Source organism: Lampetra fluviatilis, chromosome 3 (genome assembly GCF_964198595.1).
Source record: "Lampetra fluviatilis chromosome 3, kcLamFluv1.1, whole genome shotgun sequence".
NCBI lineage: Eukaryota > Metazoa > Chordata > Hyperoartia > Petromyzontiformes > Petromyzontidae > Lampetra > Lampetra fluviatilis.
This window is the reverse complement of record NC_136277.1, coordinates 518,773-535,346: the sequence shown is the minus strand read 5'-3', so window position 1 is coordinate 535,346 and position 16,574 is coordinate 518,773. Positions and strand designations below refer to the sequence as shown.

General features: G+C 57.3%; 4 protein-coding genes across 4 annotated transcripts; all 4 read left to right on the top strand.

Annotated features, from left to right (window-relative positions):
- Nucleotides 1-11,898: 11,898 nt before the first annotated feature.
- On the top strand, nucleotides 11,899-12,474 carry LOC144948688 (histone H4). The gene has a single exon (XM_078878345.1). The coding sequence runs from the start codon at nucleotides 11,983-11,985 to the stop codon at nucleotides 12,292-12,294; it is 312 nt and encodes a 103-aa protein (XP_078734471.1). The 5' UTR covers nucleotides 11,899-11,982; the 3' UTR covers nucleotides 12,295-12,474.
- Nucleotides 12,475-13,172: 698 nt separating this feature from the next.
- On the top strand, nucleotides 13,173-13,574 carry LOC144948678 (histone H2B type 3-B). The gene has a single exon (XM_078878333.1). The coding sequence runs from the start codon at nucleotides 13,173-13,175 to the stop codon at nucleotides 13,572-13,574; it is 402 nt and encodes a 133-aa protein (XP_078734459.1).
- Nucleotides 13,575-14,414: 840 nt separating this feature from the next.
- On the top strand, nucleotides 14,415-14,825 carry LOC144948669 (histone H3). The gene has a single exon (XM_078878321.1). The coding sequence runs from the start codon at nucleotides 14,415-14,417 to the stop codon at nucleotides 14,823-14,825; it is 411 nt and encodes a 136-aa protein (XP_078734447.1).
- An 890-nt stretch (nucleotides 14,826-15,715) lies between these two features.
- On the top strand, nucleotides 15,716-16,096 carry LOC144948662 (histone H2A). Its single transcript, XM_078878309.1, has one exon. The coding sequence runs from the start codon at nucleotides 15,716-15,718 to the stop codon at nucleotides 16,094-16,096; it is 381 nt and encodes a 126-aa protein (XP_078734435.1).
- Nucleotides 16,097-16,574: the final 478 nt, after the last annotated feature.

Sequence of the window (16,574 nt, the reverse complement as noted above, 5' to 3'; positions counted from 1 at the left end):
CCGCTAGGCTCCTCACCCATGGTGTGGGAGCCGTCACCCGAGGATTCCCCTCCACCGCGGGTCCGCGTAGCAGGCATGGTTAACCACGTACGCGCACACCCACACACAGCTCTGCACGGCACTCACCCAACACTGATGTGGGGGTCGCTAGCCCCCGAGATCCCTCCCTCGATAATACTAACGGCCGGACTAACATCATCAATCGCCCCCCCGCTGCTAAGCGAACCGCCGCTAAGCTCCTCACCCATGGTGTGGGAGCCGTCACCCGAGGATTCCCCTCCACCGCGGGTCCGCGTAGCAGGCATAGTTAACCACGTACGCGCACACCCACACACAGCTCTGCACGGCACTCACCCAACACTGACCACTCACGTTAGGATCGCGCACCTGTGTTACACACGTCGTGAACTTACGCAAGTAACGAGCACACGCAAGCGGGGCACACGCCGACACAACGACTCAAGCCGCCGCCGCCGTGCGCGCGAGACAAACCGTACAACAATGCGCAGCCGATTACGCGCTCGAGCCGTGGGGTCGGGGGTCAGGGGTCCACCACCGCGCCGCACTTTACGCAAGTAACGAGCACACGCAAGCGGGGCACACGCCGACACACAAAAGTGCTCTCCCCGGGCGTTAACGCACACACCCCCGTACCCGCACAATCGTACAGAGACCACGGCCTTTATGCATACGACCACACACTCGCGAATGCAGTGCACGCTAATACCACGTTCCAAAAACACCCAACAACACGGTTTTGTTACTACGCTCGAGATTTTATTAGCCCTTGCTAACCAACCGAGCCACCCGTGTGTGTGTGCGGGACAGCAAGGCGCTTCTAACCCACACTCTGGTGCCGTGTAGCCCTATTCTATGCTGCGCTCTCTGCTAAACCGCTTTCCTACTCGTCCTTACCCCGAACTAACCCTCTCCTACGGATCCTACCCTCCGCTCTGAGGTGTTGTAAGGCGCGCAACACGATACCGTCTGTAGTCCTTGGTGACCTTGCGGCGCTCAGATCGTCCTGCAGACAATCTAGCGGCTCGCCCGATGACTCCTTCGTCGCTGACCCCGTGTCCAAACTCCAGAAGAAGAGAGTTCCCTACTGCCCCTGCGTTTTCTTTTAAACTATTCACATCAAAGGCTAGGCGCCCCCGTCCCGACCGCCTTGGTCTCTCGACCAATCCTGAGCCTAGGATTTCCCGCTCTTTTGCGATCCCGCCGGCCTTTGAACTTTCGACCAATCAGTCGTCCCGGGTCCTGATCCCAGCTATCTGCCTTGCTGACCCGTGTTTGTGTTTGTATGCGTTTCTAACTGCGGGGCTCTCTGAGCTCGCCGTGGTCGTGCGATCTCAAATCCGCCCACGGCGCCGCAGTGTTACTTGGCCTGGGAAGGGTCCTGTCCAATTCCCTGGCCCTGAGAAACCGTGGGGTAACCCCCCTAGGGGGCCCTCGGGTGAAAACTCAGGGTAGGTGACCCGACCACGAGGCCCTACGTGGGTGCGGGTGCGTGTTTATGTGGGGGAGGTGATGGGGGGCAGTGCGGCGGTGGAAGCCGGGCGGCTCCCTGGCTCGGCCGAGCGGCCCCGTCGCTGTGGCACCACATAGCCCCCCGGGGTGCCAGTCCCCGTCCCGGGTTGACTGGAGCACCTCGCCTGGGTTGCCCCCACGAGGTATCGCCGCGGGGTCCGCGGGATTCGCCCGGCCCTTGTGGCTGGCCTCGGGGGTGGCGGCTCCGTCTCCTGGGGCTCCGGCGGTGGTCTCCTCCTCCATTCCAACGGCTCCCCTCGGTCTCCGGCACCTGCGGGCTGGGGGACAAACTCAGAGGCGGTGGGGTTTAAGGGTCGCCGTCCTCGTCGCCCCCGGCCCCGCCCGGGGCCCCTCGGAGCCCGGGGCTCCGTGGGGCCCATATACTGCGCGAGGCCCCCGGGCACGGGGGGTGGGGGGACCCCGGGGTTTCGGGGTACTTGGACGGCGGGGCTCCCCCCCTCGGGGGCTGCTCGCCACGGCTTCAGTCGGCGGATGTTGACCACCATCTCCCGGCCCCTTTCTCCTCCCTGAATCAGCACCGTCCATGGTGAGATCTGCCGTCTCACAATCCAGGGTCCTCGCCAGTAGGTGGTCAGCTTCCCCACCTGTCCGGCACCGACGCGGGGAGTGTACAGCCACACCTCGGAGCCCGCAGTGTAGAAGGGGGGCTCCATACGGGGTCGGGCGCCCTGCTCTTGCCGCTGGTGCGCGGCCTCTCCGTGCGGGTAGGCTCGGCCCCTGGCCTCTCGCAGGGTCTCCAGCAAGTGCTCCATGGGGTGGCTCCCTTCCTCCCGTTGCGGCGGAGGGACACCGAACAGCAGATCTGCGGGCAGGCGAGACTCGCGACCAAACATCATTAGGAACGGGGTCTGTCCTGTAGATGTGTGAACGGCGGTGGTGTAGGCGAACAGGGCATAGGGGAGGTGTTCGTCCCAGTCCTGTTGATTCGCGGCCGCCATGCGTTTAAGCTTCCCGGCCAGAGTCTGGTTCATCCTCTCTACCATCCCGTTCGCCTGGGGGTGATATGCCGTGGTTCGGTCCTTCTGGATCCCGAACTCTCGGCACAGCGCCTGGAATAGTTCGGCCTCGAATTCACTACCCTGGTCGGTAATGACTCGTTCGGGGATCCCGCACTTAAGTACGTAGTTTTCCACGAAGGCCCGGGCCACTACGAGGGCTGTTTTATCCGGGATAGCCACCGCCACGGGGTAGCGGGTGAAGTACTCCACCGCTACAAGAATATATCGGTTGCCCCGGTGGGATCGTGGAAAGGGCCCCTGCAGGTCGATTCCGACCAACTGATTCGTCCGACTGACTCGGAACGGCCTCAGGGGTACCTGGTACCTCGCCGGCTTATGCCCACACTGCTGACAGGCCCGGCAGCCCTGCACCCAGGCGGCCACATCTTGCGCTAATTTAGGCCAGAGATACTGGCGACGCAGAGTCTCCCGGGTGCGCCGTTCCCCATCATGGCCCCCGAGCGGGTGGTCGTGTACCAGTCGTAGTAGTTGGGGCCGCACATGGGCGGGAACGCAGATGCACCCCGGCTGCCCAGCGTCGGCCAGTTCCCTCACCACCCCGTTTTCTACACACAACCGGGCATACAAACCGCTCCAGGGCCCTGGTAGTGCATCCTTCCTCTCTCGCAGTGCCGCCTCCACCGCCGCCAGATCCGGATCCCGCTGCTGGGTTTGTCGCAGCTGCTCGTCGTCCAAGCCCGGGAAGGCGCAGCCGACATCCTCTTGGATCCGCCCGGTTGGGGTGGGATGATCCGTCTGTCCCCGGGTTCCTTCTGCAGGGGTTCCTGCGGCGCACACTGCACTCTCTCTCGGGGGGGGGAGTTTAGTTTCCGCGCGCTCCTTGGGTTCTGCTGCCTGGCGGCAGCGTCCCCCCGTGAAGCACGGGCAGGCGTCTCCCTCCCTCGTCTCAGCGCGCACCGCGGGCCGTCTTGACAAGGCGTCCGCGTTCGCGTGTGTTCGCCCCGCTCGGTACTCGATCTGCAGGTTGTACTCCTGCAGCTGCGCCAGCCATCGAGCCATCTGCCCCCGCGGTTCCTTGAATGTAAGGAGGAACTGCAGTGCATAATGATCGGTGCGCACACGACATTTCCTGCCGTACAAGTACGGTCGGAACTGTTTACACGCGAAAATTACAGCATACAGTTCCTGACGGGTTACACAATAGTTCAGTTCGGCCCCGCTCAGGGTCCGACTGGCGTATGCGATGACCCGCTCCGTCCCACCCTGCACTTGCGACAGCACCGCGCCCAGCCCACTGCTGCAGGCGTCAGTGTCCAAAATAAAATCGGTGGTGAAATCTGGGAAAGCCAAGGTGGGGGTGTGGGTGAGGTGGTCTTTGAGTGTGGTGAAAGCCGTCTGGCAGGCCTCCGACCACTGATAGGGGTTCTTAGGGGAGGTGAGTTGGGTGAGGGGGCGTGCAATCTCACTGAATCCCTTTACAAATCGACGGTAATAAGTGGCGAGTCCCAAGAATGACCTGATCTCCGTCAGGTTCCTCGGCCGCGGCCAATCCACTACGGCACGCACCTTCTCGGGATCGGTGCTCACCCCTGCCTCGCTGACTCGGTGTCCGAGGTACCCCACCTCGCGTTGCGCAATGTAACACTTACGTGGCTTGAGCTTGAGATGGGCTGCTCGCAGTCGCTGGAATACTTCCCGCAGCCTGGACCAGTGTTCGGACAGCGACCTACTGAACACTATTACGTCGTCCAGGTAAATCAGGCACTGTTCCCACTGCAAGCCCCGCATCACCAACTCCATCAACCGCTGGAACGTCGCGGGCGCGTTAGTGAGTCCGAACGGCAACACTCGAAACTCAAACAGGCCCATCGGGGTGGTGAATGCTGTTTTTGGCCGATCCTCCTCCGTCATCTCCACCTGCCAGTAACCGGACGCCAGATCGAGGGTGGAAAAATACCGCGCTCCTGCGAGACTGTCGAAGGTGTCGTCGATGCGTGGGATGGGAAAAGCGTCGCCGAGGGTGACTGCGTTCAATTTTCGGTAATCAACGCAGAACCGAGTCGATCCGTCCTTTTTCGTTACCAGTACCACCGGGGCAGACCAAGGGCTCGCGGAGGGCTGGATTATGTTATCGCGTAGCATATCCGTGACTGCCTCTTTGATCTGGGTCCGTTCAGGCGCGCCCACTCGGTATGCGGGGAGTTTGATGGGTCGGGCTGCACCTGTGTCAATTTGGTGTTTGACCAGGTCGGTCCGGCCCACGTCCGAATCGTGCTCACTGAACACGTCGGCGTACTCCCGCAATAACCCGCGCAGCTGATCGGCCTCCCCCTTAGGTAAGGCTGCCCAAGGCACATGTAACGCATCCTGCAGGGGAACAATCTCGGCTCGGGGGGTCGGGCCGACCCGCCAGGCCAGATCCTGGCTGTCCTCGGGGCGGCCAGGGTCCTCCGCCCAGAGTGCGAACACCGAGTCGTTCGAGTGGCGAGCGTGCAGGGGGTGTACGGTGGCTACCGGGGTGCGTCGTCGTATCATTGCCGGGGTACTGTGTGGGTTAAACACACGTATAAACAGCAGGCCTCCATCTGCGTTTACCAGTGTGGCTGACCCTACCACCCCGTATCGCGATGCCAACTCTGGGTGAGGAGTCAGCATTACCTCGCCCGATGGTCGGTGGGTTGGGTCGGTGGAGAGGGTTGCCACTGGCACCAGCATCTCGGCGAGAGGCCCGATGGTGACGGCCGACACCAGCGTAGCGGCCACGGGTGTGAAGCGTGGGCGATTCGGCTCCTGTCCTAGGAACGGAATCCGCTCCCCGCTGCCCTCCACCGTAGCGCATCGTTGCCGGGGCTGTACGTTAAGTCCCAACTTTTCCAGGAGGTCCGTTCCTGCAATGCACTCGTGGCACAACACACTCGAAACGTAGAATTCCTGTGTGCACACCTGGTTTCCTAGACGGACCTCGAGGGAGACCTTCCCCAGCAACCCCATCCCGGCTCCGCTTGCCGTGTGCAGCGCGCGATCCGGGGCCTGCAGGCAGCCCACGTCCACCCCGAGCATGCTGCAGTGCGCGGCGCTCATGAGAGAGGCCACGGCGCCCGTGTCCAGCAGGATCCGGGTGCGCTGCCCGTTCACCTGGCCTTCCACCAGCGACGTGGCTCCCGTTATCCCTGCCACCAGCTCCCGCAGCCAATCGCCCGAGGTCCCCGCGCCCTTGGGTGTTGTTGTTGTAACCTGTTTATGGATCACTCGCTCGCCATTATTCTCATTACCGTCTATTTGTATCGGGACCGCGTCGATTGCACCCCTAGTTGGTCCGCTCACTAGGAGGCGTTGGAGTTTAACCCCCGCGCCTGCCTAGCTCGGGTGATTTCAGGACAGTCTCTCACTAGATGCCCTCGGCGATCACACATATAACATGCCCGGGGAGGGGGGGCGGCTCCGTAGTGGGCCCCCTGCCCACTCCCTCCCCCCCCATTACGCCGCTGTCCACCCTCCGCCTCTAGTCGGGCTACCCTCCCAGATAACCCTCCCACCGTGGCGCGTAGGTCCCCCATTTCGGATCGGATGGTCTCAACGGAGGATTGCAGTTTGGCCATATTTTTATTCGTTTCCTCACCTACTTGGTTTACCTTGTTGTCTATCTGGGTTACCTGGCCGGAGACATCCTTTATACCCGTTTGTATACCGGCAACCCATCCCGGGGTTGTCTCGCGGGACACTGGAGGCTCTCTTTCCCGGCCCCTTACCGTCCTCGCGAGCTCCTGTTCCTCCTCCTCGTCTTCCGAGAGCAGGCTCGCAATGGCGCGCTCTCGTCCCAGCCCCCGGAGCTGCGCGCGTTCGCTGTGAATTCTTTCACACTTACGTGCGCGCTCGACAAGGGTGTTAAAGGGAAGACGTGGGCAGCTCAGGTCTGGCTGCCACCACGCCGTGCGAGACAGGTACCGCTGGATTTTCTCGGCAGCCAGTTCCTCAATAACCTCCGTTGCGTACCCCGGGCGTGCGATCTTTGTTAACTCGCGCACATCCTCGGCGTAATCACGGAGATCTTCGCCAGGTTGGCGACGGCGCGCCTCTAAGGCCGATTTTGCTTCCTCCTCGTCACGCGTGCCAAAACGCTGATCGAGTCGGCGCATCAGCTCCTCTAGCTGTGTCTGTGCGCTCGCGGGTAACGCTTCTACAAAATCGGCTGCCCGCCCATCAAGATTCATATTAAGTTGACGTACTGCCTGCACGTCCGTCCATCCATTAATTTCCTTAGCCCCTAAGAGATTGCGGGCGAATGCCTTCCACGAAGGGGCCCCCCTGCCGGTAAATATTAGTCTTATTTTAGCGTGAGGTAACGCGGGGGTCCGTACCGCTTCTGACACCAATTTGTGGGGGTCGCTAGCCCCCGAGATCCCTCCCTCGATAATACTAACGGCCGGACTAACATCATCAATCGCCCCCCCGCTGCTAAGCGAACCGCCGCTAAGCTCCTCACCCATGGTGTGGGAGCCGTCACCCGAGGATTCCCCTCCACCGCGGGTCCGCGTAGCAGGCATAGTTAACCACGTACGCGCACACCCACACACAGCTCTGCACGGCACTCACCCAACACTGACCACTCACGTTAGGATCGCGCACCTGTGTTACACACGTCGTGAACTTACGCAAGTAACGAGCACACGCAAGCGGGGCACACGCCGACACAACGACTCAAGCCGCCGCCGCCGTGCGCGCGAGACAAACCGTACAACAATGCGCAGCCGATTACGCGCTCTAGCCGTGGGGTCGGGGGTCAGGGGTCCACCACCGCGCCGCACTTTACGCAAGTAACGAGCACACGCAAGCGGGGCACACGCCGACACACAAAAGTGCTCTCCCCGGGCGTTAACGCACACACCCCCGTACCCGCACAATCGTACAGAGACCACGGCCTTTATGCATACGACCACACACTCGCGAATGCAGTGCACGCTAATACCACGTTCCAAAAACACCCAACAACACGGTTTTGTTACTACGCTCGAGATTTTATTAGCCCTTGCTAACCAACCGAGCCACCCGTGTGTGTGTGCGGGACAGCAAGGCGCTTCTAACCCACACTCTGGTGCCGTGTAGCCCTATTCTATGCTGCGCTCTCTGCTAAACCGCTTTCCTACTCGTCCTTACCCCGAACTAACCCTCTCCTACGGATCCTACCCTCCGCTCTGAGGTGTTGTAAGGCGCGCAACACGATACCGTCTGTAGTCCTTGGTGACCTTGCGGCGCTCAGATCGTCCTGCAGACAATCTAGCGGCTCGCCCGATGACTCCTTCGTCGCTGACCCCGTGTCCAAACTCCAGAAGAAGAGAGTTCCCTACTGCCCCTGCGTTTTCTTTTAAACTATTCACATCAAAGGCTAGGCGCCCCCGTCCCGACCGCCTTGGTCTCTCGACCAATCCTGAGCCTAGGATTTCCCGCTCTTTTGCGATCCCGCCGGCCTTTGAACTTTCGACCAATCAGTCGTCCCGGCTCCTGATCCCAGCTATCTGCCTTGCTGACCCGTGTTTGTGTTTGTATGCGTTTCTAACTGCGGGGCTCTCTGAGCTCGCCGTGGTCGTGCGATCTCAAATCCGCCCACGGCGCCGCAGTGTTACTTGGCCTGGGAAGGGTCCTGTCCAATTCCCTGGCCCTGAGAAACCGTGGGGTAACCCCCCTAGGGGGCCCTCGGGTGAAAACTCAGGGTAGGTGACCCGACCACGAGGCCCTACGTGGGTGCGGGTGCGTGTTTATGTGGGGGGGGTGATGGGGGGCAGTGCGGCGGTGGAAGCCGGGCGGCTCCCTGGCTCGGCCGAGCGGCCCCGTCGCTGTGGCACCACAAGTGCACGCTAATACCACGTTCCAAAAACACCCAACAACACGGTTTTGTTACTACGCTCGAGATTTTATTAGCCCTTGCTAACCAACCGAGCCACCCGTGTGTGTGTGCGGGACAGCAAGGCGCTTCTAACCCACACTCTGGTGCCGTGTAGCCCTATTCTATGCTGCGCTCTCTGCTAAACCGCTTTCCTACTCGTCCTTACCCCGAACTAACCCTCTCCTACGGATCCTACCCTCCGCTCTGAGGTGTTGTAAGGCGCGCAACACGATACCGTCTGTAGTCCTTGGTGACCTTGCGGCGCTCAGATCGTCCTGCAGACAATCTAGCGGCTCGCCCGATGACTCCTTCGTCGCTGACCCCGTGTCCAAACTCCAGAAGAAGAGAGTTCCCTACTGCCCCTGCGTTTTCTTTTAAACTATTCACATCAAAGGCTAGGCGCCCCCGTCCCGACCGCCTTGGTCTCTCGACCAATCCTGAGCCTAGGATTTCCCGCTCTTTTGCGATCCCGCCGGCCTTTGAACTTTCGACCAATCAGTCGTCCCGGGTCCTGATCCCAGCTATCTGCCTTGCTGACCCGTGTTTGTGTTTGTATGCGTTTCTAACTGCGGGGCTCTCTGAGCTCGCCGTGGTCGTGCGATCTCAAATCCGCCCACGGCGCCGCAGTGTTACTTGGCCTGGGAAGGGTCCTGTCCAATTCCCTGGCCCTGAGAAACCGTGGGGTAACCCCCCTAGGGGGCCCTCGGGTGAAAACTCAGGGTAGGTGACCCGACCACGAGGCCCTACGTGGGTGCGGGTGCGTGTTTATGTGGGGGAGGTGATGGGGGGCAGTGCGGCGGTGGAAGCCGGGCGGCTCCCTGGCTCGGCCGAGCGGCCCCGTCGCTGTGGCACCACACTGACCACTCACGTTAGGATCGCGCACCTGTGTTACACACGTCGTGAACGTGCGCGCACACACATACAGCTCCACACGCGATACCGACTCTTGCGCCGCTCTGCGCCGCGCTGGCCGCTCACGTTACGATTGCGCACCTGGTGTACGCCGATTACGCACGCCGAGAGCTTACGCAAGTAACGAGCACACGCAAGCGGGGCACACGCCGACACAACGACTCAAGCCGCCGCCGCCGTGCGCGCGAGACAAACCGTACAACAATGCGCAGCCGATTACGCGCTCGAGCCGTGGGGTCGGGGGTCAGGGGTCCACCACCGCGCCGCACTTTACGCAAGCGGGGCACACGCCGACACGACGACTCGTCCCCTCCCCCACTCGCGCGTGCACGTCACCACAAATATCGTACAAGGACGATTCTCCTCTCACACGGCTGCGTAGTCACGCCAACACACAAAAGTGCTCTCCCCGGGCGTTAACGCACACACCTCCGTACCCGCACAATCGTACAGAGACCACGGCCTTTATGCATACAACGACCACACACTCGCGAATGCAGTGCACGCTAGTACCACGTTCCAAAAACACCCAACAACACGGTTTTGTTACTACGCTCGAGATTTTATTAGCCCTTGCTAACCAACCGAGCCACCCGTGTGTGTGTGCGGGCCAGCAAGGCGCTTCTAACCCACACTCTGGTGCCGTGTAGCCCTATTCTATGCTGCGCTCTCTGCTAAACCGCTTTCCTACTCGTCCTTACCCCGAACTAACCCTCTCCTACGGATCCTACTCTCCGCTCTGAGGTGTTGTAAGGCGGGCAACACGATACCGTCTGTAGTCCTTGGTGACCTTGCGGCGCTCAGATCGTCCTGCAGACAATCTAGCGGCTCGCCCGATGACTCCTTCGTCGCTGACCCCGTGTCCAAACTCCAGAAGAAGAGACTTCCCTACTGCCCCTGCGTTTTCTTTTAAACTATTCACATCAAAGGCTAGGCGCCCCCGTCCCAACCGCCTTGGTCTCTCGACCAATCCTGAGCCTAGGATTTCCCGCTCTTTTGCGATCCCGCCGGCCTTTGAACTTTCGACCAATCAGTCGTCCCGGGTCCTGATCCCAGCTATCTGCCTTGCTGACCCGTGTTTGTGTTTGTATGCGTTTCTAACTGCGGGGCTCTCTGAGCTCGCCGTGGTCGTGCGATCTCAAATCCGCCCACGGCGCCGCAGTGTTACTTGGCCTGGGAAGGGTCCTGTCCAATTCCCTGGCCCTGAGAAACCGTGGGGTAACCCCCCTAGGGGGCCCTCGGGTGAAAACTCAGGGTAGGTGACCCGACCACGAGGCCCTACGTGGGTGCGTGTTTATGTGGGGGGGGTGATGGGGGGCAGTGCGGCGGTGGAAGCCGGGCGGCTCCCTGGCTCGGCCGAGCGGCCCCGTCGCTGTGGCACCACATAAGCCCAAGAAGGTGGCGAAGAGCCCAGCCAAGCCCAAGGCTGCGAAGCCCAAGGTCGCTAAGCCCAAGACCGTCAAGGCCAAGGCCGCCAAACCCAAGGTGGCCAAGCCCAAGAAGGCCGCGGCCAAGCCCAAGAAGACTGCGCCAAAGAAGTGAATCCGATCGGACGATGCTCGATTCACTCCACCTCAACGGCTCTTTTCAGAGCCACCCACTTAGTTAAAAAAAGTGAACCAGGTGCTGCTGCGCTTCAATTAGTTCATCGTTAACACATGGCAGTGTATTACGTTGCTGTTGAATGCGTGCCATATTCTGTAAGTCAAACCCATTTACGGCGTGGCGATGGTTGCTCGCCTTGACTCGGCCCTGATCAAGGAGCTCGACGCTTGGTGCAGTTCAATCGTGAGGATTTGTGTAGATTGGATAAGTTTCGTACATTCGCCAAATTAACTGTATAACATTTTACCCACTCGATGTGTTTTAAGCATTGATGTGATGGGAGTAATCGAGCCCGAAAGCAGTAATCATAAACACAGGCGGGGCGGGTGGCAGCTCCCTCACTCGAACTGGGTGCAGAGTAATGTCAGCGACGTCAGTATTCTCGCTGGCGATTCTAATCTAAATCCAGATTCAAATCGATGCATTCTTGACGAACCTCCAATTTTGATTATGTGTTGCACCTCTTCATTCCGTCATCATGTTACTGGTGCCAAATATGGAATTTAGTCTAAAAATGTATTGATTCCAGACAGCTTTACTCAATTTGCCTTCATTCGCTCGTTCTCGCCTTTTCACTTTGTTTTTGTTTTGTAAACATTGCGGTGCACCATCTAAACTTCTCTATTAAAATAAATGTCTTTCTTACTTTGGGAGAACTAGTTGGTGACGTTCACTCAACTATTGTGTTGGAAGCCGTTTTGCTTCACACGATTATAAAGTTAGTTCATCTTGTTCACTTGAAAACAAGACCTTACACCGATTATTCACTCCACGTGCAATCTTGCAACAGATTGCGTTCCTCTCGCGTTCGCTGCGGGTGTGCCAATATCATTACAGAGTGCTTCGAAGAAGGGTCATTGCCCAAAACGTCGCATATTGTACATGTCACGGAAGTGTTTTTGACGACGGTGGAGGGTTTTCTTCGTCACAGAGGTTAAATGTCGAAGGTTTAAGGCGGAGCCATCGCGGAGGGCAGGGGTGGTCGGTGACGTCACCACGCTTCGGATATAAAGGTGGCTGCTGCTGCAAGCTGAGCGCGCATGTCTCTCGCGTGCTTTGTCAGAAGTAGTCGCAATGTCTGGACGCGGTAAAGGCGGTAAGGGGCTCGGCAAGGGAGGCGCAAAACGCCATCGCAAGGTGCTGCGCGACAACATCCAGGGCATCACCAAGCCCGCCATCCGCCGCCTCGCTCGCCGCGGCGGTGTGAAGCGCATCTCGGGCCTCATCTACGAGGAGACCCGCGGCGTCCTGAAGGTCTTCCTTGAGAACGTCATCCGCGACGCCGTCACCTACACGGAGCACGCCAAGCGCAAGACCGTCACCGCCATGGACGTGGTCTACGCCCTCAAGCGCCAGGGCCGCACTCTCTACGGCTTCGGAGGCTGAGCGCCCATCTCTCGCACATTAAGCCAACCCAAAGGCTCTTTTCAGAGCCACCCACCTCTTCGAAACTGCTTGCGCCAGTGTTGCCAAACACTTTCTAAATGGAGCACATGTCCTGGGTTATTGCGCGCCAATTCCTCGTGAGCGTGGTGGACGTTTGCTTGTTGAGTTGGCGAATCTTCATCTGCTTCCACATGAATGAAAGAAATCATGATATTCACGACACGTCATATTTAACAAGGCGTAATTCTTGAACGCATTAATACAGTACCCATTTCTGGTATTTTTGCGTGAATAATTTCCAGCTGCAGCCGATTCCGATATTGCGTAGAGCATTTGGCGCCACAATCTTACAGCACACTCGTCCTAATTGACGTAGCGTGCCGGAACGCTAATCTCCACCTGTACAGCACAACAGCGAAGTTATTTTTCTCCACCGAGCGCTTGTATTTATCCAAATTGCGTTCATAAAACGCCCGTGTGCCGTATTAGACGAGTTGTGAAACAATCCTTCGTAAGAAACAAAAAAACCCACACTCAAAACACAATATACTGTATTGGGTTTTCTAGTCATCCTTTTTAAAACAAAATCAATGGCCATGGCTGCAATTCACTAATATACATGTTTGGACATTACATTGTGTTATATTCACAAGTCATTTTTGCAGTAAAAACTATATTAAAGTGAACATCGCGTCCGCGTTTCTCATTGGAGGCTGATGGAGAGGGATGGTACTAAAAGAGCCACTCAGCAGCGCCGCGCACTACGATCCTCTGATTTGCATCTCGCCTCCTATAAAAGGAGCTCAACGCGCGACCGACATCCACATTCGCTTCCCGTCTGTTGTGAACTGACCCGAAGCTGCCTACGACGCGTCGACATGCCCGATCCTCCCGCATCAAAGAGCGCTGGGCCGGCTAAGGTTCCTGCTCCCAAGAAGGGCTCCAAGAAGGCTGTGACCAAGGCTACGCGCAAGGATGGCAAGAAGCGACGCCACCGCAGGAAGGAGAGCTACGCCATTTACATCTACAAGGTGATGAAGCAGGTGCACCCCGATACCGGCATCTCGTCCAAGGCAATGAGCATCATGAACTCGTTCGTCAACGACATCTTTGAGCGCATCGCTTCCGAGGCGTCCCGCCTGGCGCACTACAACAAACGCTCCACCATCACCTCTCGGGAGATCCAGACCGCAGTGCGACTGCTGCTCCCCGGCGAGCTGGCCAAGCACGCCGTGTCGGAGGGCACCAAGGCCGTCACCAAGTACACAAGCTCCAAGTGAAGCCTCGACTCCACCATTAATTACAAAGGCTCTTTTCAGAGCCACCCACCTCTCCGAACCTGCTATTACCAGTCCTAGCAGGAGTACAAAACGAAACTTCCAACAAAGTCCCGGTTCACGCGGGGACATTGTTCGCTCATTGAAATGGAGAGATCGATCGCATTTTGACCTGTTTCAACGTGAATAAAAGCGATAACAATATTCATGGCACATCATATTCACCAGCAGGCATTTATTGGACTTGTTTGTCCATTGATTTCATCTGCAGCCCATTCAGATATTACATTGGATATTTGGCGCCAAAACCTTGCAATGCAATATATTTAATTCGTGGTTGTATTTTCGGGCAGGAACTAACATTTTGCACGTGTACATATATGTAAAAGTAAGCGCCTAGCATGGATGACTCGTGCAGTATAATTGATGATCATCATCTCAATGCCAAGAGAATAGATATCTATCCCTGTGATCACCTCTTTCCGACATTTTTACGTATTACTGTTTCCAATGAAGTGCAGTTTCTTCACACTTTATTTAGATCATGCAGAGCACTGTAAAGTCGTTTTCGGAAAGGTGTTTGCTTGAGAAAATAACATCCGTTAAAGACATCGACGGCGCTCAAACGGTACTACTGCATCGTGATACGGCATTCTGAAATGATCCAAACTGAACATTTTGTTGATTAAGAAGAGTTGACGACTCGAGATCATTGCACGCTGCCAACCAATCAGCACGCTCCCCGTCTTCGCACGTCACGACTCCGCTGACCAGTGAGCGCGCGCTCTGGGCTACATAAGCCGCCTTCTCCCCGCTTGTGAGAATCTTTGCCCACACCAAGCCATGGCTCGCACCAAGCAGACCGCTCGCAAGTCCACGGGCGGCAAGGCCCCACGCAAGCAACTCGCCACCAAGGCGGCCCGAAAGAGCGCTCCGGCCACGGGCGGCGTCAAGAAGCCTCACCGCTACAGGCCCGGCACCGTCGCTCTGCGCGAGATCCGCCGCTACCAGAAGTCCACCGAGCTGCTCATCCGCAAACTGCCCTTCCAGCGCCTCGTCAGGGAGATCGCGCAGGACTTCAAGACCGACCTGCGCTTCCAGAGCTCCGCTGTCATGGCTCTGCAGGAGGCCAGCGAAGCGTACCTTGTCGCGCTCTTCGAGGACACCAACCTGTGCGCCATCCACGCCAAGCGCGTCACCATCATGCCCAAGGACATTCAGCTCGCCCGCCGCATTCGTGGCGAGCGCGCTTGAACGCCCAGCTCGGCCCTCAAAGCACAACACAAAGGCTCTTTTCAGAGCCACCACTTACGCATGAAAAAGCTTCCATGTGTGTCCTTCAAAGTTCGGGTGCCGGAAACCTTCGTTTGCTGGTCACGGCTCTCACGAGTCGTCAGGCGTAAGCGACAATGAAGTTCATTTTATATACCCCGCCGCTCATTTTTCAACATCACACGTTGGTGTTGTATATAAGCGTTGTGAAACCATGTTTACATAATCTACAACAAAAGGGTTATTTTGGTGAAATATATTAACTATTAAACCCAAAGATATTGGTTGATGTTGTTTCAATCCCGAGCTGATAAGAAGTTCACATTTTGCAAACTAAGAGACTGAATTATTCACGCACATATATTTTTAGGCATTGCCCGAACAGGCGGTTAAAGGAATATATATACACCGTATAGGCACGTGGGCGATCAATCACGAGCTCAAGGCTATCACAATGATTTCTTATAACCAATGAGGTCCCTCAAAATGATGATTATAATCAATAATACATTGATATTTGCGGAATCCGCTTATAAGTTTGACTTGCCAGCACGTGCCCATAAATTAACTCAATAATGCTTAAAACTTGAACCTATTAAGTACGTGTATCGCATTGTTTAATTCCTAAGATACGTGTCCGCATAAAAATATATATGGATAAAAATAATTAAAGTCAACATCGAATCCTCGCGTCCCGGCTTTTCATTGGTGGCTCAAGGAGAGGGCGGGACTCGACCGAGAGGAGCCAATCAGCAGCGGCGCGCTCTACGATCCTCGTCTCCGCTATAAAAGACGCTCCGGTGGTGCGTGTTAACGTCACAAATCGTTCGTACTTTGTCTCTATTGCTTTTTGCATCCTAGGTCCCTTAGCAATGTCTGGACGCGGCAAGACCGGTGGCAAATCTCGCGCCAAGGCAAAGTCCCGCTCTTCCCGCGCCGGCTTGCAGTTCCCCGTGGGTCGCGTTCACAGGCTGCTCCGCAAGGGCAATTACGCCCAGCGGGTCGGCGCTGGAGCACCCGTCTACCTGGCCGCCGTGCTCGAGTACCTTTCTGCCGAGATCCTCGAGCTGGCTGGCAATGCCGCCCGCGACAACAAGAAGACGAGGATCATCCCCCGACACCTGCAGCTCGCCGTGCGAAACGACGAGGAGCTCAACAAGCTCATGGGCGGCGTGACTATCGCCCAGGGCGGTGTGCTGCCCAACATCCAGGCCGTGCTGCTGCCCAAGAAGACCTCTCAGGCAAAGAAGTGAACGCGCCGCCGCCTCTACCACCACAACAACGGCTCTTTTCAGAGCCACCCACTTGCTTGCAAAGAGCTCGGACAGTCGTACACAGGGGTTTTGTTATTAATAAGGACACCGTCGTCGAGTTGCCCTCGTGCCAAATTGCTCGCAATTAAACAAATGCTCTGCTCATTCCAGTTACCCTTTATTATGTCTAATTTAGGAACGGTATTTGAGCAGCATTCCAACATTGCATCAATCATGGAACATGGTTTAGAATAAATTGGGATGCCTATTGGAAGAAAGTATCGTGTTTTTTAAAGAATAAAACTCGCTCTTTTTGAGCGGTCAGATTACATATGAAGAGGAGTCGGAGAATGGTTCAAGCACTTTAAGGGATCTGCGAGCCACCCTCACGCACCACGCAAACACGACATCTCCGCTCTCACGACAACACGCACCAATCACACGCGCGGGAAAGAGCTGGACGGGGGTGTCAGGGGTT

Coding starts and splice junctions, on each gene's coding strand:
- LOC144948688 (XM_078878345.1), top strand. CDS start 11,983: ATGTCTGGACGCGGTAAAGGCGGTAAGGGGCTCGGCAAGGGAGGCGCA.
- LOC144948678 (XM_078878333.1), top strand. CDS start 13,173: ATGCCCGATCCTCCCGCATCAAAGAGCGCTGGGCCGGCTAAGGTTCCT.
- LOC144948669 (XM_078878321.1), top strand. CDS start 14,415: ATGGCTCGCACCAAGCAGACCGCTCGCAAGTCCACGGGCGGCAAGGCC.
- LOC144948662 (XM_078878309.1), top strand. CDS start 15,716: ATGTCTGGACGCGGCAAGACCGGTGGCAAATCTCGCGCCAAGGCAAAG.